The sequence below is a fragment of the Callithrix jacchus genome, chromosome 9, assembly GCF_049354715.1.
Source record: "Callithrix jacchus isolate 240 chromosome 9, calJac240_pri, whole genome shotgun sequence".
In the NCBI taxonomy this organism is placed as follows: Eukaryota; Metazoa; Chordata; class Mammalia; order Primates; family Cebidae; genus Callithrix; species Callithrix jacchus.
The window spans coordinates 109460107-109480450 of record NC_133510.1 but is presented as its reverse complement, the minus strand read 5'-3'; the positions used below and the strand labels follow the sequence as shown (position 1 = coordinate 109480450).

Here is a 20344-nt window from a genome sequence, read left to right as displayed (position 1 = left end):
TACAAAGGGATAAAGATGGACAAACCAGAGCAAAACATTAAAAAATGAGGTATAATCAAAAGGTCTAATATTCATGTTACGGCAGCTCCAGAAGGAGGTGAGAAGAAGAGTGAGGAAGATAAAATATTTGAAGAGACAGTGGCCAAGAATCTACAAATTTGATGAAAGACAACACACTTAGTGATCCTCAAGAAGAAGCTTAGTGATCCCCCAGAAGAATAAAAACAAGAAAGCCATATTTATGTGTACATCATAGTCAAATTACTGAAAATCAAAGACAAGAAAAAAAAATTTAAACCAGCCAGAGACAAAAAGACACATTACATTCAAAGAAGTAAAAATACATCTGATGACTAACTTTTCAATATTTGTTTGGGTCCCAGAAGACAGTGGAATGATAACTTTAAAGTGTTGAAAGGAAAATTAAAATTTTAAAAGTAATCTCACTAACCTGGAATTTTATCACCAGCAAAAATATCCTTCAAAAATACATGTGAAATAAAGATGTGTTTCATGATCTACACTATACTACATAGCACGATAATAAATCTGCAAGAAATTTCTCTGAGCTAAAGAAAAAATGATTCCAGATGGAAGCATGAAACTGCTGACAGGAAGAAAGAACCCCGGAAAGGGTAAATGTGTGAATAAATATAAATAAATATTGACTGCTTGAAACAATAATAATTACACCTCGTGGGGTGTATAATATATGCACAGGAAGTATACATTAAAAGCAGAGCTCAGAGGGTGAGAAAGAGGAAAATGAGGTTAAACTGTGATGGTGCTCTTCCACTGTGCTTGAAGTAGAGGAAGGAGTACTGTGAGGTAGATGTATTAGCAATAAGGGAAGAACGCATACTGTAATCCCTAAGACAACCACCCCAAAGGAATGGATTCTTGAAAAGCTAGCAGAAGAAAACATCAAATATTTTTAAAAGCTCTATTAATCCCTCCTCAAAAAGCTAAAATGTAAGAATAAAGAAAGACAGATGGGACAAATAAAAAACAAATAGTAAGTTTGTTGACTTAAACTCAATAATTTCAGTAACAATATTAAATTTAAATGGTCTAAATTCAAAGATTATCACACTGGGTTGTTGTTGTTTTCAAAAGAGCTATGTTTAAAAACCTTACTAAACTAAATATAGTTAAGATTGAAAATAAAAATATATATAGTAGCAACCCATGTATAAAGAAAACTGGCATAGCTGTATTAATCTCAGACAAACAGGCTTTAAGACAAAAAGTATTACTAGAGATAAGGTAGAAATATTTAATAATAATAATTTAAAAAGTCATTTCAGTAAGAGGACATAGCAATCCTAAATTTCTAAGAAAGTAATACTTCAAAATATATAAAGTAAAAATTAACAAAACTAAAAAGATAGCTATAACCATAATCAGAGCTAGAGATATTAACATATCTGTTGCAGTAACTGAGAGAACAAACAGTAACAATAACAACAATAAAACAGTAAGGATATGGAATATTTAAATAACATAATTAACCACTTCGCATAACTGATATCTATAAAACACTCCAGTATACATTCAAAATGTACATTCAAAATGCAAAATACTCAGTGGAACTAAAAGAGATATAAACAACAGAAAGACAATTAGGAAATCTACAAATGTTAGGACATTAAGCAACAGATTTTTAAATAAACCATAAGTAAAAGAAGAAATCACCATAAGAAGTTGAAAATATGTTTAAATGAATAATAATGAAAGTATAATATCAGAAAAATTTGGGGATTAATTAAGCAATGTTTAGAGGAAAATTTATGACTTTAAATGCATATCTTAGAAAAGGTTGATAATCAATAATCTAAGCATCTATCTCAAAAGCTGGGAAAAGAGAGCATATTAAATTCAAATAAAGCAGAAGGAAGGAAGAAAGATAAGAGTGATAAGAGCAGAAGTGAAAGCAATTTTTAAAAGACATAAATTGAGAAAACAAAGCCAAAAGCTGGAGAACATCATAAGAAAGAAATATCATAGGACACAAGTCTCATGAACATAGACGCCAAAATTCTTAAGAAAATCCAGGCCAAAACATATAAAAATCACACACAGAAGTATATTAAAAAGATAATACTTCTGACCAAGTGTGATTTATTCCAGGAATGTAAGATTGGCTTAACATTCAAAACTCAACCAATGTAATTCACAATATTAATAGAATAAAAGAGAAAAACATATGGTCATCAAAACAGATGTAGAAAAAGTGTTTGATAAAATTCAATACCCATTTAAGAAAAATCTCTCAGAAAACCAAGGATAGAAATAAATTTTCTCACTCTGATAATGAGTAGCTACAAAAATCCACAGCAAATATCATACCTAATGGTGAAACATTAGATGCTTTCAACACTTAGTTTGGGAAAAAGGCGATGATGTCCACTATCACCACGTCACCTCAGAATTGCACTAGAGGTCCCTGCCAGTGCATAAGGCACACAAAAGAAATGAAAATACAAAAATTATAAAGGAACATGCAAAACTGTCATTATTCTCAGGTGACATAATGATGTTCATAGAATATTCAAAAAATGCAAAGTTCTAATTAATAAGCAAACTTAGCAAAGTGGCTAAATACAAAGTTATTATCTAAATAATCAATTGCATTTTCATATGCTAGAAACTAACAATTAGAAAAAACTTTATTACTAAATACATTAGCATTGGAAAACATAAATTATCTAGGAATAAGTCTAAAGAAAGATGTGTAACACCTCTACAGTGAAATCTACAAGACACTGCTGGGAACAATTAAAGATGATCTAAATACATGGAGGCCTAATACAACATATATTAATTGGAAATTTGATATCGCTAAGGTATTCTTCCCAAATTTACTATAGATTCAATGCAATCCCCATCAAAAATCCTAGCAGGTATTTTGCATATGTGCAAAATGACAACTAATTCTAAAGTCAGTATGGAACTGTTAAGAAAGCAGATGAACCAAAACAATACTGCAGAAGAAGTAAAGAAGAACAAGAGGTCTTATGCCAACAGATATCACACTACTTATCGTACAGGTGCAGTAATGAAGACTGTACTATTAGCCCCAAAATAGACAATAAAACAGTAAAACCAATCATTCAGAATAAAGATCCAGACACAGATGCAAATATATATAATCTGCCAGTTTATGACAAAGGCACCACTGGAACTCAGTGGGTAAAGGGTGACCTTTTCAAGAAATGGTGCTCTATCAGTTGAAAATTAATAAGAAAAAAAGAATTTTGATGACTCCTTCACACCATACACAAAAAATTCCATATAGATATAAAAATGAAAGGTAAAATAGTAAAGCTTCTAGGTGATAACATTAAAAAGATCTTCATGAACTTGAGGTAGGCAAAAAATTCTTAATAGGATACCAAAGCACTAAGTATAAAAGAAAAACATTAATAAATTGAATCTTATTAGAATTAAAAACTTGTGTGCATAAAAAGTTACCATTATGAGAATAAAAAGGCAATCCACAAACCAAGAGAAGATATTTGTAATACTTTACTTCACAAATATTACTATCTCCTATTTAGGATGTAAGAACAACTCTTACATGTCCTTTAGTGGAAAACCAACAACATAATTTTTAAAAAAACACACAGGCAAAAGACATGAAGAGATCATTCAAAAAGATATACAATTGTCTAATAAGCATATAATAAGATGCTACTATCATTGTTTATCAGAAAAAATACAACCAAAATTACCTACACTATACACCCATAAAAATAGCTAAAATTAGAAGGAATGGCTATCTCAAATGTTGGCAAGGAAGTGAAACACTGAAAGTTTTGTAAATTGATAGTGGGAGTCTAAATTGGTACAACACTTCAGAAAACTGTTTCAGCAGCATCTACTAAAGCTAAATATAGGTAGACATTATGATCTAGCAATTCTACTCCTGGGAACATACCAACAAAAACAAGTGCTCATGCTCAGCAAAGGTATACAACAATGTTCAGAACCCCAACCCTCAAACTCCTTCAAAATAATGATGGAGGAGGGAACACATTCAAATTTATTCTATGAGGCCAGCATTATCATGATATGAAAGCCAAAGATACTACAAGAAAAGAATACTACAGACTAATATCCTTTATAAATACTGACGCGAAAGTCCTCAGCAAAATACTAACAGAATTCAGCAGCATAGTAAAAGGATTACATATCATGACCAAATGGGACATATTTCTTGAATGAAAGGATGGTCTGGCATACAAAAATCAATTAATATAATTGATTAACAAAATGAAGGAAACAAAATGAAGGAAAACTACATATCCATCACAACCGATGCAGAAAAAAACATGACAAAATTCAACCATTTTATTGAGTGCTTTTACCATTTTATGATAAAAGCACTCAATAAACTAAGAATAGAAGAGTACTACCTCAACATAATAAAGGTCATATATAAAAAACCGATAGCTAATGATGGTGAAAGATTGAAAGCTTTTTCTCTAGGATGAGAAACAAGGCAAGGTTGCCTGCATTCACCACTTCTATTCTAAATATTACTGGATGTCCTAGCCACAGCAATTTGGTGAGAAAAAGAAATAAAAGCATTCTAAATTAATAAGAAGGAAGTGATCTCCTTTCACCGATGAAACTGCCTTTTTGGGGTTTTTTGAGATGTAGTCTCACTCTCTCACCCAGGCTGGAGTGCAGTGGCACAATCTTGGCTCATCGTAACCTCCACCACCTGGGTTCAGGCTCTTCTCTTGCCTCAGTCTCCCAAGTAACTGGGATTACAGGTGCCTGCCACCACCCCTGGCAAATTTGTGTCTTTTTAGTAGAGATGAGGTTTTGCCATGTTGGCCGGGCTGGTTTCGAACTCCTGACCTCAAGTGATCCACCCACCTCAGCCTCCAAAATGCTGGGATTGCAGGTGTAAGCCACCGCAACCAGCTTAAATGATCCTATATGTAGAAAACCCCAAAGACTTCACACATACCCCAATTCAAAAGTACTGTTAGAACTAATAAATGAATTCAGGAAAGTTGCAGGACACAAAATCAGCATACAATAATTTCTATACACCAAGAATAAGCAATCTGAAAAGAAAAGTACATGTACAATAGCATCAAGAAGAATAAAATACTTAGGAATACACTTAACCAAGGAAGCAAAACACTTGTACACCGAAAACTATAAAGTGTTGCTGAAATAAACTAAAGACACCAAATAAATGGAAAGACATTCTGTGTTCATGGATCAGAAGACTTAATATTAAGAAACAAAGCAATCTACAGATTCAATGCAACCACCTATCAAAACCCCAGTGGCATTTTTTTGCAGAAATAGAAAAAATCCATTCTAAAATTCATATGGAATCTCAAGGGACTTTGAATAGCCAAAACAATCTTGAAAGAGAACATAAGAGGTCACACAGTTTTTTATTTCTAAACTTACTATAAAGCTACAGTCTGGTGCTGGTATAAAGACAGATATATAAATCAATGGAATAATATGGATAACCCAGAAATAAACCTCCACATACATGATCAAATTTTTTTTTTGAGAATGATGCCAAGACCATTTAATGGGGGAAAGAACAGTCTTTTCAACAAATGATGCTGGGAAACTTGGATACAAATATGCAAAAGAATAAAACTGGACTTGGCCAAGGATGGTGGCTCATGCCTGTAATCCCAGCACTTTGGGAGGCCAAGGCGGGCAGATCATGAGATCAGGAGTTCGAGACCAGCCTGACCAACATGGTGAAACCCCGACTATACTAAAAACATACAAAAATTAGCTAGGTGTGGTGGCACATGCCTGTAATCCCAGCTAGGGGTCTGAGGCAGGAGAATTGTATGAACTTGGGAGGCAGAGGTTGCAGTAAGCCAAGATAGCACGACTGCACGCCACCTTGGGCAACAGAGTGAGACTCCATCTCAAAAAAAAAAAAAAAAAAAAGAATAAAGCTAGACTCTTACCTAAAACCACATACAAATATTAGCTCAAAACAGATCAAAAATCTACATGCAAGGTCTGAAACTGTAAAACTTTCAGAGAAAAAATAAAAGGCAAAAGCTTCACAACATTGGATCTGACAATGATTTATTAGATATGACACTAAAGGCATAGAAAACAAAAGAAAAAATAGGTAAACTGGATGCATCAAAATAAAAATTTCTGTGTATTAAAGAACATAATCAACTGAGTGAAAAGGCAACTCATGGAATAGGAGAAAATATTTGTAAGTCATGTAACTGATAAGAGGTTAATATACAGAATATATAAAGAATCCTACAACTTAACAACAGAAAACAATCTGATTTTTTTGTTGTTGTTGTTAATGAACGAGAGCTTCTTATGTTGCTCAGGTTGGCCTTGAACTCATAGCCTTGCCTCCTCAAGTGCCAGGACAACTGGCTGGAGCCACCACGGCTCCCAACAATCTGATTTAAAAATGAGCAAAGGACTTAGACACTTCTCCAAAGAAGATATGCAAATGGTGAATAAGAACATGAAAAGATGTTCAACATCACCAATCATTAGGGAATTGCAAATGAAAACCACAATGAGATACCATTTTATATTCATTAGGATGGCTATTATTTAAAAAAAAACCAAAATAACAAATGATGACTAGCAAGTGACAAAATTGGAACTCTCGTGCCTTGCTAGTGGGAATGTAAAATGATGCAATGATTGTTTTTCTCAAAAAATTAAACATAGAGTTGCCATATGATCCAGCAATTTCATTTCTGGGCATATACCCCCAGAAGAATTAGGTGCAGAGACTTGAAAAGATATTTGTATGCCTGTGTTCACAACAGCATTATTTACAATGACCAAAAAATAGAAACAACTCAATTGTCCATCAGTGACTAAATGGATAAAGAAAAACGTGACATATCCATACAGCAGAATATTATTCAGCCTTCAAAAGGAAGAAAATTCTGACACATGCTACAAAATGGATTAACCTTGATGGCATTATGCTAAGTGAAATACGCCAGTCATAAAAAGACAAATACTGTGACTCCACTTATATAAGATACTTAGAGCAGTCGAATTCACAGAGGCAGAAAGTAGAATAGTAGTTGTCAGAGACTGAGCGAAAAGGAGAATGAGGAGTTCCTGTTTAATGGGTACAGAGTTTCATTTTGGGAAGATGAGAAAAGCTCTGGAAATGAAGGGTGTAGATGGTTGCACAAGGTGAATGTACTTAATGTCAACGAATTGTACATTTCAAATGATTAAATGCTAAATTTATGTTATATATATTTCATCAAAATTAAATAAAACTTAAAAATGAATGTTCAGATATGATTTATTCTTTTTTTTTTTTTTGAGACAGAGTTTCGCTCTTGTTGCCCAGGGTGGAGTGGAATGGTATGATCTCGGCTCACTGCAACCTCTGCCTCCCAGGCTCAAGTGATTTGCCTGTCTCAGCCTCCCAAGTAGCCGGGATTACAGGCACTCACCACCACACCCAGCTAATTTTGTATTTTTAGTAGAGACAGAATTTCTCCATGTTCATCAGGCTGGTCTTGAACTCCCGACCTCAGGTGATCTGTCTGCCTCAGCTTCCCAAAGTGCTGGGATTACAGGTGTGAGCCATCGCACCTGGCTTGCTTTATTCTTAATAATAAAAAACTTGAAACAACTGAATATTCATCAACACTTAAATGGGTCTGTAAATTGTGGTATACTCAGACAGTGAAATACTGTACAGCCATGAAAAAGAAAGAACTACTGCTACAGACAACATGGATGAATCTCACAAATAATATATTGACTGAGAAAAGTTACACACAAAACAATACAGAGTTCATTATCCCATTTATATGACATTTCAAAAACAGGCAGAAACAGTCTATAGTGTTAAGTCAGGACAGTAGAAATTGACAGGGAGGAGACATGATGAAGCCTCCTGGGGGACAAGAAGGGTTCTATGTCTTTTTCTGAGTGATAATGACACCAGTAGATACAAAAAACTCAAAACTACTCACATAAGATTTGTGTACTTTATGTTCAATGTAGCTCAGTTTTATAAAATGAAATGACATGGTGATGGCAGAATGACAATGTCAGATAAGACTCTGGAGGGGGCTCTTGAGTAGATCTAGCAAATGTCCTAGGGGATTGTGGATGGCCAGGGCTCATGCGTTCAGAAAACTGAACTAAGGAGATGCACTTTACCAACCAAGGAAGAAAGACACTTCTGACTCGGCAAAAAATTAGATGTATAATAAGCTGTCCCCTCTTTTTGGTGTTTAAGGGAAAAAAATACAAGTCCCAAGTAGCCTACTGCTCTTAATACTGTACCCAGAAGCCCCAGTCTGACATAACACAGGGAAAGGTATAAACACAGGAGTGAACATCTTTCAGTTAACTCGAGTTCTCTACTTCGAGGACCAGAAGACATTTCTGCCTTCTGATAACAAGGACATTTATGACTAAAACAACACTCCTGTGACACTACTACTTTGAAGCTATATTTACAGTGGCCACTGAGAATGGCCTTTCCCAGCCAGGGTTCATATTTGCCTGACTGGAGCATCACTCTAACAAGGTCTGTGGGAATGCAGGCTAGCAAGTCCCCTGCAGAAGATGAGACTGTAAACAGCAAGGTTTTGGTGTGGCCTCAGTTTCCAGGACTACCTGAATGGATTCCACTCCCTGTTGTGGAATATTACACAGAGGGCCTGGGATATTTTATAAATGTCTGGAGAGTGTCTTGTTCCAGGTGATGTGGCCCAGCCTAGCAATCTAGAGGCACTATCCTCCTATCAGGACATTGGCCATGTCTGGGATGTCATGGAAGAATGAATTTCAAGCACTTACTTTCATCATTAGAAACATTCCCCAGAGATGTGTGGCTGGAATAACGTTTGTTTTCACTTTCGTTGAGACATCTTTCAATCCAGCTCTCTAAAAAAAAAAAAGAAAGAAAGAAAAAAAGAAAAGAAAAAGAAAAAGAAAATCACAGAATTGCTGTGGGTGTTTGTGAAGAGACAGAACATCATAAATGCTTTAGATTTAAATGCTCATCAACTTTCATGTGGCATCTGCCCAGATTGGAATGGAATTTTACATAGAGTTCCATGTTTACCATTGCTGTGCTGATGAGACTGCTGAGTAGCTTCGATGTAAAACGACTCTTTGAAATCTCGAGTATTTCTTGGTCAGATTCTACTAATTCTGGAGTAGTTATAGCAGAGTACTACCAACTGAGGATTATCTTTCTGAGCAAAGAAGGTATGTTCCTGACTAGTAGTTTGTAAAACAAAACTTGGCGAACTGAATCACTGGTGGTGGTTTGTAAACTTGTGAATTAGCAGCAGAACTTTTCTTCAAGTGAAACAAAAAGAAAAGCAGGTAAAACCTTAGGGACTCTGGTTGAAAGAGGGCAGGGAACCTTGTAGCTTGCCTCCCTTTGCCCAGGGACCCCTTGCAAGACTTTCTGAAGCGCAGACTGGAAGCCATAGCAGGAGGAGAAATCAAAAGCACTATGGTGGCTATGTAGCCTCTCCATTTTTTTTTTTGATGGAGTTTTGCTCTTGTAGCCCAGGTTGGAATGCAGTGGTGCAACCTCAGTTCACTGCAATCTCCGCCTCCTGGGCTCAAGTGATTCTCCTGCCTCAACCTCCCAGGTAGCTGGGATTACAGGCACCCGCCACCATGCCTGGCTAATGTTTGTATTTTTAGCAGAGATGGGGTTTGACCATGTTGGCCAGGCTGGTCTCGAACTCCTGACCTCAGGTGATCTGCCTGCCTTGGTCTCCCAAAGTGCTGGGATTACAGGCATGAGCCACCATGCCTAGCCACTATGTAGCCCCTTTAAAATTCAAGACTATGTGTTTTTTTAATCCAATTTCAAAGGCTACAAATGCATTTTTCACAATGTACTGTGATACTTATTCTATTTTCTAGACCACCCTCCAATCATTCATTCATTCACTCATTCCGTCAACAATATCAGCTAAGTACAGTCAGCTGCATTGTAACACTTGTCTTGAGAAAACCACTGTGTCCCACTGCAAGTGATATACTGGGGGAGCAATTTCAGCATAGTGCAAATGTTGTGTCTCTGTATGTTCCATTTATTCCATAAAAAACATTAGGTGAATGCAAAAAACTCCACGCCCCCAGCTTGTTGTACTGAGCACCATAGAAATATGCAGAAAACACTCACATTCACACCTCAGACATCTACCAGCTACTTCACTTCACATTGTGTTATGAGTCACACCTGCTCACTTCATAATAACTCAGGCTACAACCTTCCGGTACCCACCTCTAAAAGCACTCTTCAGGTCTTTTCCAAGGTGAAGAGCCATATTCATTGTATTTGTGTATTTCTAAACCATTTAACATGTGCAAAACTGTGCTATCATTTTTATTAGGTTTCTATCTTTTATTATGTGTCACTGACAAAGTGTTTCAGTATTGTGCCCCTGAGCTTATTTTTCCAGCAAACTCAGTGGCCTTTATTGGCCGATTCTGTATAATATGGTGATTTTTAGGAAGGCATGTGGGCTGTTATACCAGAAGTGACTACCCTATGGCTGCAGGCTTTTGAGCAATGTGGTTTCCCATTGCCTTCTTTATGATCTAAGAGCTGGTATTTATTGAACACCTATTTGAACACGCCAGGCCCTCTCCATAAGTTATTTCATTGAGTTCTCACAACAACTCTCTGAAGCAAGGATTTTAATCTCTGTTTTTCCTAGAAAGCAATTGGGATTTAGAAGGATTAAGTAATGTGACTCCTCATAATTCAAACAGCCATGGGAGAGATCATTAGTCAACACCTTAGGCCATGCACTGTAAAAAGAAGCCACGCGGACAAGTAAGCTATGCGGAGAGGGGAAGTCAATGCCAACAGCCCAGAGAAATGTCAGATTTTTGTTTTGTTTTGTATTTTATGCCCCAACAAACTGCTCTTTTAAAACTGCTTCCAAAATTGTGAATAAGTAGGGGGAAAATATCCGAGGGGAGGAACAAGGGCCAGCTTGTTGGGAGGATATGGAAATCTGGTATTTCTGAGGAAATATTGAGGAGCAGAGAAATTCAAAACATTAAAACACTTTCCCTTCCAGATATCGAATGCACAATGTGGAGACAGACAGCTTACTGTAATGTTTTCAAAGCTGAGATGCACAAGGTAGGTGTCTGTCATCACATTGTATCCAAAAGCACATCTGCTTACAAATCTCCAGAATCCTTTTCAAGATTCTCCAGAATGTCTCCACTCAGATAGTCTCATGCTTTCAAGTCCTGTCACATTTTCCCTGGCAACAGCCATGGCTACATTTAGATGGCATCTGCTGAAATTTGCAGCCCCTACCTCGACCAAACCATACCACCAAAAGCAATGTCTATAGTTCTGGGCCAACCCCTGGTCTTCTTAGATAGGTATACACACCCAGTCACTTTCACGCACTCACACCTATACGCCAATCCCCCTTTCATCAGAAACAGGAACTAAGGGAAACACTCTCCCTCTCACCCATTTGCCTATGCTAGAGTCAGGCCTGTTAACATCAGAGTCCCTAGAAGGGCCTGTTCTTGCAGGTGAGAACACCCCATGATTGGTGGCATGTTCTCTGAAGAAGTGGCAGCATTCCTGAAAGGAGCTGGTTCTAATAACCAGGTAAGCCAAGAGAGCACAGTGCCCACCCACAAGGGCTTGAGTGAAGAAAGAACTTTACTGACGGCAGCACCTGTCCTCCATATTGTGCAATCCCATACTGGAGAGAGATGAAAGCAAGGCTACAAGAAGTGGCAGAGGGTGGCAGGTGCCACGAAAACAAGAGACGGCATCTCACCCATTGCACCCATTCAGATCTCTCCAACCCCACAGTCTATGCCTGTAGCCGACTTTGCTCCCTGAGGCAACCCAGAATAAGTCAGGTCTCACTGGCACATGGCAGATATGGGAAGACAACCATCATTTCCCCATATTGCTGGTTGAAGTACCCCCATCAAAGAACCCCATTTGTTTCAGCTCTTTCTTGGAAGAAACTGTTCCCATTTCTTTGGCATCCACTTCACCTGCTTCTGGGTGTCTTCTAGTTAATTGATGTCCATGTGAACACTTGGCACTTAGGACAGACTCTGAGGGTTCAGACCTTGGTCTGAGTGGTCAAAGAACCATCACTTATATTGTTTTGGACAGTTGGAGTTCTCATACATTCAAGAGTCTTGCATTCCAGTCTCTGTGGGTGCAAGACTCTGAAATATCCAAACCAGATATGGGCCTTGGATCTGCAAGTACACTTTGACCTTTGTTTTCTTCTCAAGTGGAGCCCTTAGGAGTGGCATCTCCAGTTCATGTCTCATAAGCCAGGTAGCTTCCTATGACTGGAAGGCCTCTATTTAGGTCAACTGAAGTCAACATTATATACTTTAAACTTATTTTTAACAATGGATTTCAGTCTTGCAGAGGTCAAGAATTATTTGACCAGAATGACAAATAATGTATACTGAACTTCGAATAAAACACTGGGTTCTTCCACCTTGCTGATTTGTAGATGATGTGATTTCATAATAATAAAGTTCACTATATTTAGCTATTACCGTGGGCCTGGTATCATCCAACTGCATTACATACATCATTATACTTAACACTCATCACAATCCTAGAGGTGGATGTAATTAATGGGCCCATTTTAGAGATAAGAAAACTAAGGCTCAGAGAGATTTGGTGACTCATCCAAAGTCATCTGGCTAGTAAGAGGAAGGACCAGCATTGAAACTCGGGGCACAATCACAGTGCTCTCTCCAAATGTAAACAGCTTTCTCCGTCTCCTACGTCCCATTTAGTCCCCAGAACAAAGTGCCAATACTGCGCATTTTTCTCAGTATGCTTCGTATTTGAACTTTTGCTAAAACTCTACTTATACAACGTTTGCTAAATTAATTTACATGTACTTTGTCAGCCTTCGTCATACACAGCAGCCTCTTCGGCTTAGAATTTAAACCTCTTAAGATTGCAGCCCATTTTATTCTCTTTCTTTTTACTCTCTGAAGCCATTATAAAATTTTTCCTGTAGTCTGGTCTTAATAACTTACATTAGTGACACACAGGTCAAAGAATGCATAGCATATAAATAGATACATTCACGTATCTATAGACTTTCCTAATCATTTTCTCTTTTTTATAACCACATAAGGCATGTAAAAGTACAACACATCAAAGGTGATTTTCCAAATAAGGCCAAATTCAACATACAGTTATTTTGTGCCTTCTAGATGCAAGAAGCTGTGCTCAAGAGAAGCTGTAGTGGCCGGACCCAGTGGCTCTCACCTGTAATCCCAACACTTTGGGAGGCTGAGGTGGGCAGAGCACCTGAGGTCAGGAGTTCAAGACCAGCCTGCCCAACATGGCGAAACCCCATCTCTACTAAAAATACAAAAATTAGCCAGGTGTGGGTGGCATGAGCCTGTTATCCCAGCTACTCAGGAGCTTGAGGCAGAAGAATCACTCGAACAATTGCAACTGTGGTGGAGGCTGCAGTGAGCTGAGATCATACCACTGCACTCCAGCCTAGGTGACAGAGTAAAACTGCATCTCAAAAAAAAAAGAGAGAGAGAAAAGCTGTAGTGATATAAATGTGAATAAGACTGGCTTCTGCCCTCTAATTACCCAGTAGATAGTAAGGCACATGGCCAGGTGTGGTGGCTCATGCCTGTAAACCCAGCACTTTAGGAAGCCAAGGAGGGCGGATCATGAGGTCAGGAGATTGAGACCATCTTGGCTAACATGGTGAAACCCATTTCTACTAAAAATACAAAAAAAATTAGCTGGGCATAGTGGCATGCGCCTGTAGTTCCAGCTACTCAGGAGGCTGAGGCAGGAGAATCGCTTGAACCCAGGAGGCGGAGGTTGCAGTGAGCCAAGATCGTGCCACTGCATTCCAGCCTGGATGACAGAGTGAGACTCCATCGCCAGAAAAAAAAGAAAGAAAGAAAGAATGTCATGTGCTACTCCCTGAGCTCATGAGTGCGGGACCCTGTCGCTTTTGTCCATCGTCTCGCACCCAGTGGCTAGCCCTGTGCCTGGCTCCATAGATGTTGCACAATAAATAGATGCTGTTGAATGCATTACTTTTTTCTAAAAATGATATTAAGTTCCCATTGTGTGCCAGCTACTACAGAAGGCAATTTCACATATGTTGTCTAAATTGGACCAGAACAATATTAATGTTATGTTTTCATATCTCTATTTGTAGATATGGAAGGTAGGCTTGAAGCAAAAGTTCTAAAGGAAGACAGACTGTGATCAATGCTGCAATACTGGAACTGAGTTCTGGGGACTGCATGGCACAGAGTAGAAAGAGTTCTGTCCACCCCGGGATAACTTCCTGTTCCCAATCGCCTCATTCTTCATCTATAAAAATCATCTGACCTGTTAGTAAGGACCATGCTTCTGCTAAAGGCCCAGCAGGATTTACCTACAGCTGTGAGCAGAGGCTCCCGGGCTGTGAAGCATCCCTTCCCCTGATTCATCTGGGATTATGGGCAGGAAGGAGGAGATAATGCCTATGGATTTTCACTTTCAAGGAGTTCAGCCCACATTCCTTAGAGGAAGATCTTTATGCCTCTTCACTTTGTCACTTTGGACTGAAGATTTGGAAACCCCAATGTGAAGTTATTTTCTTGGGTACATATAATGAGATTGAGCAGAGCCATATATGGTTATCAGGTTTTCTCTTTATAGCAGCAAAGAATAACTTAGAAGTAGCCACATCGGGGACATGGCACATTCAAAGCAGTGTAAGGTTCAGACTGGTGCTTCACAAACACATATTGATCTGGCGGGGAGGGTCTATTAAGATGGTGATCAATAGCCAGGTAATCCTTAACATTTAGAGAACACATTGACAGGAATCTCCCTCTCCCTCTCTCTCTCTCTCTCTCTCTCTCTCTGAGACAGAGTCTCACTCTGTCACCTAGGCTGGAGTGTAGTTGTGCAATCTCTGCTCACTGTAACCTCCACCTCCCTGGTTCAAAGGATTCTCCTGCCTCAGCCTTCTGAGTAGCTGGGATTACAGGTGTGTGCCACCACACTCGGCTAATTTTTGTATTTTTAGTAGAGATGGGGTTTCACTGTGTTAGCCAGGATGGTTTCGATCTCCTGACCTTGTGATCCACCCACCTCAGGCTCCCAAAGTGCTGGGATTATAGATGTGGGCCACTGTGCCCAGCCAGGAATCTCTTAGATTGTCCATGCATCCATTTATTCATTTTCCAAACCATTATCAAGTGCCTTCAATGTTCGAACTGAAGAGGTGAACAAACCGCTATTCGACAGGTCACAGACATTACATAGGATATCTCTGGTGGACTAGCGTTCAAGACCTAAAAGTATCTTGGTTTTTTTGTTTATTCCCTTCTTTAAAATCACTTATTTTTCCCATGCTTAACATGTAAGTTCTAATGACCTGTCTATCTTGTTTAGTACCTTGTCCCCAAAAGCCTAGTACAGTACTGGGCACACAGCTGCAGTGATGCTTGTGATGAAGAAAAGTAAAGGAACAACAGAACGAGGAGATAGATTCTCCACCAGAAAGGCCTCTGGGAAGAAACAGCTTGTGAGCAGACAGAGTTTAGTGAGGGAGCAAGGTTTTCTAAGACTGAGAGAGAGGGGACCACAAGCGTGACAGTCCCCCCAAAGCCAGGTAAGATCATGCTTGGCTTGTTTGAGGAATGGTAAGAAGGATACAGAGTGACCAAGGAGCAGGTGGTACAAGATGAAAGAGGAGACAGACGGGCCTGGGAGAATATAGGGTTTGGAGCTCAAATCCGACTGGATTTCAAATCCCAGCCTGGCCACTTACCAGTTATATAACATTGGGACAGTTGCTAAACCTTCCTAAATCCCTACCTACCTGATTTCTTCAAAGATTAACTGGAATTATAAAGGTAAAGCACTTAGCATGTCTGGCTTTAAGGGCCATAGAAAAATGAGGAAGGCATGTTTTCTATCCACCAGGAACTCACAGCTGAGCGACAAGGACCGATGCCTAATGGTGATGTCTGGCATTTATTGCATGACCTCCAGTGCTGGTCGCTCTGCTCCACACGCCTCATCTCTGTTGCTCACAGCAACTGAAGCAGAGACTTGACTAACTCTGATATACAAGGATGCAACTGAGACCCTGAGAAGCTAATTGGTGGCTGAGGTAGGTCAGGTCTGTCTGACTCCAAGGCTGGGCTGTGCTCCCTGCACACGCTGCCTATGCAAGCAAGTATCAGGAGTATGTTGGTATTATACTAAGGTGCTGTGGGCACAGAGAGGAGAGGAAAGCCTGGCTGCTTCACAGAGGGGGTGGCATTTCAGCTGGTCCTTAAAGGATTCAGCACCTGCCAGAGCAAGGAGGGAAGCAGGGCATTTCAGGCGGGAGGGCTGCCTTCAGGACAAAGGCACGAAGCTGTGAAAGGCCTGGCGGTTCTGGGAAGGGTGAAGGTTCACCGACCTGTGACTCCCAGCGGTGGGCGACAGGTGGAAGAATCCGTTCGGAGTGGATTGCAAAGGCCTTGCCCGCAGGGCCCACTGGGCTGTGAAGCCTGCGGGCAGCTGGGAGCCAGCCGTGGTGTTCAAGAAGTGGGGAAGGGAACACGCTGAGTTTTGTTCCTGAGGCACTGGATGCGAACAGGGAGGTTCTGACTTATGCAATACCTGTGGAAAATGCTGCCTGACTTCTAAGTGTCACCGGGATTTAACAGAGGGTGTTATTCACACTGTATTAACAGTCTCTCGGAGCACTGTGTTGGGGCCTATTTTAGGAACTTGCAGCTCCAGAAATGCTACATAAAAGAGTTGACATGACACACTCACAGCTACTAAGGGCGGGCCTGGCCCCAGTTCCCCCTGGGGGGTTCCAGGCGCGCTCCATTTTCCTCTCCCTGGGCCCTGGTCATTACCAGTGGAACAGGCGCGCTCCATTTTCCTCTCCCTGGGCCCTGGTCATTACCAGTGGAACAGCGCCATCGAGGCCTGCTTCTGTCGTCTCCCACACCAGGGTGGGCTCTCCTCTTGATCATTCTCTTTCAGCCCCTTTCTCTCTCTCTCCTGGTTCCCTGCTGCTGGAAGTGGCGACACACAGGAGTTCGGAGAAGCCCAGGAAGCCGGCAGCTGTGGCCTCTCCAGGGAGTGTCTCAGGTCAGCGGGTTGCCATGGCAACGCCACAGACCCTGCCCCAGTGGCTGTTGGGTTCCAGGAAGGGGATCTGCCCTGCCTCTGCTTTCATTCCGTCCCTCATTTACCAAACATTGATTTAGCACCTACTATTTGCCAGGCTCTGAGCAGCTAGTGATGAACATGGCAGAGAAGTTTCCCTACTCTCAGAAAACTTATATTCTGTGGTAGAGACAGAGACAAATTAGCAAGAAGACAGTGAGTGTTATGAAGAAATAAAGCCATAGAATGGGGGATCAAGAGAGGTGGGGGTGGCTGGGTGTGGTGGCCCACACCTGTAATCTCAGTACTTTGGGAGGACGAGGTGGGTGGATCATGAAGTCAAGAGATCGAGATCATCCTGGCTAACATGGTGAAACCCCATCTCTACTAAAAATACAAAAATTATCTGGGTTTGGTGGTATATCCCTATAATCCCAGCTACTCGGGAGGCTGAGGTGGGAGAATCGCTTGAACCCAGGAGGCGGAGGTTGCAGTGAGCCAAGATCATGCTACTGCACTCCAGCCTGGTGACAGAGCTAGACTATGTCTCAAAAAAAAAAAAAAAAAGGAGAGAGAGAGGTGAAGGTGCTGTTCTGGGCAGTGGGGACACTGAAGGCCTCTCTAAGAAGGTGACGTTGGGGCACAAGGGCCTGGGTAGGTTTTGGTGGGTTAGGAGGAGCCAGGAGACCAGCACTGCGAAGCAGGAGGCAGGGAGAGCAGCAGGAAGTGGGGTAGAAAGTCAGGAAGAACCCAAAGTATATAGGGACTTTCAGACCCTCCTAAGAACTTCACATTTATTCCAAGTGCGCTAAGAAGCTATTGGAGCACTTTTAATAGGTGATGCGGACTGCATTGGCTCAGAAAGGTCAGCCCACATTCATTCATCTCTGTCTTCATTTGGCAACTATTTATGGGGTAGCATGGGGCAGGGGCTGGCTACACAGGAGGGACACAGCCTCAATAGACAGTTCCAACTTTTTAGAAAGTTAGAATTTAGTGTGGGCAACAATCACACAAACAGAGACACAATTACCAAGAGTGCTGCGCAAGAGAAAAAAGGGGGGTCGGGTCTAATCTCGGGGGAGTTAGGAAGCTTCTTGTCCTTGCGCAGGGGCCATGCTAATCTTCTCTGTATCGTTCCAATTTTAGTATATGTGCTGCCGAAGCGAGCACAAACTGGCAGCTAAAGAACGTAAAGGCATGAACGAGGTAGAGAGGGAGGAAGCGTGTTCCTGGCAGAAGGAACAGCATGTGTGAAGTTCTTGAAGCAGGCAGAAGAAAGATGCATTCAAGAAACTGACAAGCAGCCTGAGCATGACTACACACATTGATTCAGGTATCAACATGTGCTTCCTGAGACTGTCCTGCCTGATGAACACTTTAAGAGGTGCTACAGGGGATGCACATACATAATCCTTGCATCTGTACTCAGTGCTGGGTTAGGGAGTCTGGATTGTATTCAGTAGGTGGTTGGGAACCTCAAAAAGCTTTTGAGTAGAGTGGGTCACAAGCAAAGCAGTTCTGTGGGCAGCTCTGTCTGGTGCTGCTAAACATATTTTAGAGGGGAGAGAATCGAAGAGGAAGCAACGAAGTAAGGGTTACCAAATCACTTATCATCCAAACCTGACTATTTTTGAGATTGAAAAGCCACATTATTAATAATTTTGCCAGGATCACATGCATAAATCAGGGTTGAGCCAGGCAAACTAAGACTTACGAGTTCCCCTCTGTAGGAGGCTAGAGGCTAATTATGTCTTAGAGACCTGAACTGGATGGATGCAGTAAATTTTTTTTCTTTTTTCTTTTTTGATTCAGAGCCTCCCTCTGTCACCCAGGCTGAAGTGCAGTGGCGTGATCTTGGCTCACTGCAACCTCCGCCTCCCAGGTTCAAGTGATTCTCCTGCCTCAGCCTCCCGAGTAGCTAGGACTACAGGCACTCGCCACCATGCCCGGCTAATTTTTTTTTTATTTTTAGTAGAGATGTGGTTTCACCATGTTGGTCAGGCTGGTCTCTAACTCCTGATCTTGTGATCTGCCTGCCTCAGCCTCCCAAAGTGCTGGGATTACAGATGTGAGCCACCATGCCCGGCCAGTTTTTTTCTTTTATAGAAAAAAAAAAAACTGGCCGGGCATGGTGGCTCAAGCGTAGTGAAGAAAATACAGGAACTCTTTCCAGTTAAATGTGTTCACCCCCCAGCCAATCCATGTGATCAGGGCTCTATGACTCTTCCTCATCAGCTGGAGTCTCAATCACAGCAGGACACAGGTGAACCTAATATCATTCTCTTGGAATATGGCCTCTCAACACAAGCACCATCATCTTCATCATCATCATCATCACAGTGATGACTTGACCGAGATCACATAGTTGTTAAGCTGCTGAGCACGGATTTGAATCCGACTTGAACCTAACCACTTACCTATGTTATGATACTTGTAATTATATATACATTGAAGTCTCACTGTGAATACTAAGTTGTGTCTAACATAATACCACACGTATAATAGGTGCTCAATAATGTGATTGCCCTTTCCCACTTTAGGAAAACTCAATACGTAAAACTCTAAAGCAGGCAAGGAAATTAACTAAGGGGTCAGTATTTGCAATGTACAAGAAGAAAAAAAAAAGAATTAATGATGTAACTCCCAAAGATGCACCAGTGCTGTTTGTTCAGAGATCATGAACTCACCAAGAGTCTTCAGACACTAGAGAAAATTCAACCTAAGGTGTTCAGTGCCATCTCCTGTCGAAGATAAATTCAATGTAAAAGCAGATCTCAGCTCTGAAAATATCCCTGGGAACACCAGAATTAATGTACATTATTGCATAACCGGGTGGTAAAAATTTCATTTTCCTTCAACTTCTGGAGAAGGGTATACTACTTAATGTTAGCAGACTTTTTTCTTTGTTTCTATTTCTGCTATAATAATATTATGAAAACGTAAAATTAGGAAAAGCAGCACTGAAACCAAGGTTACTTGCTCTGCACAGCATCTGATATTATTTCATTCTTGATATCATCGCCTTTTCTAGTTTTGGGTTTTTATTTTTACCTCTCCTGCTCCGTTTGGGGATGTGGATTCCCCCAAAACCTCAGGAACCAGGCATCCTGGCTACAGAAACAGAATATATTTTAACCTAGCCTGAACTTCTGAGGTAAGCCACCGAAACAT

At 40.5% G+C, this 20344-nt stretch overlaps 1 protein-coding gene and 1 pseudogene across 8 annotated transcripts in view; both read right to left on the bottom strand.

Annotated features, from left to right (window-relative positions):
• Positions 1–20344, bottom strand: part of RFX4 (regulatory factor X4) — a 179468-nt gene that overhangs the window by 141456 nt on the left and 17668 nt on the right. For 3 of the 8 annotated variants that reach the window (XM_078337185.1, XM_035258516.3, XM_035258517.3), the window contains exon 2: positions 8827–8913. The exons of 2 other annotated variants lie outside the window; for them this stretch is intronic. Coding sequence is in view for 5 of the 6 variants with exons in the window: in XM_035258516.3 (XP_035114407.1) it covers positions 8827–8913 (87 nt within the window). In the remaining variant the exon portion in view is untranslated. Of the gene's footprint in view, positions 1–8826; positions 8914–16914; positions 17156–20344 lie in introns of those variants that run through there. 3 more of the 8 variants (XM_078337183.1, XM_078337184.1, XM_054238808.2) reach the window with 2 other exon arrangements.
• On the bottom strand, positions 18271–18343 carry LOC118144604 (U6 spliceosomal RNA; annotated as a pseudogene).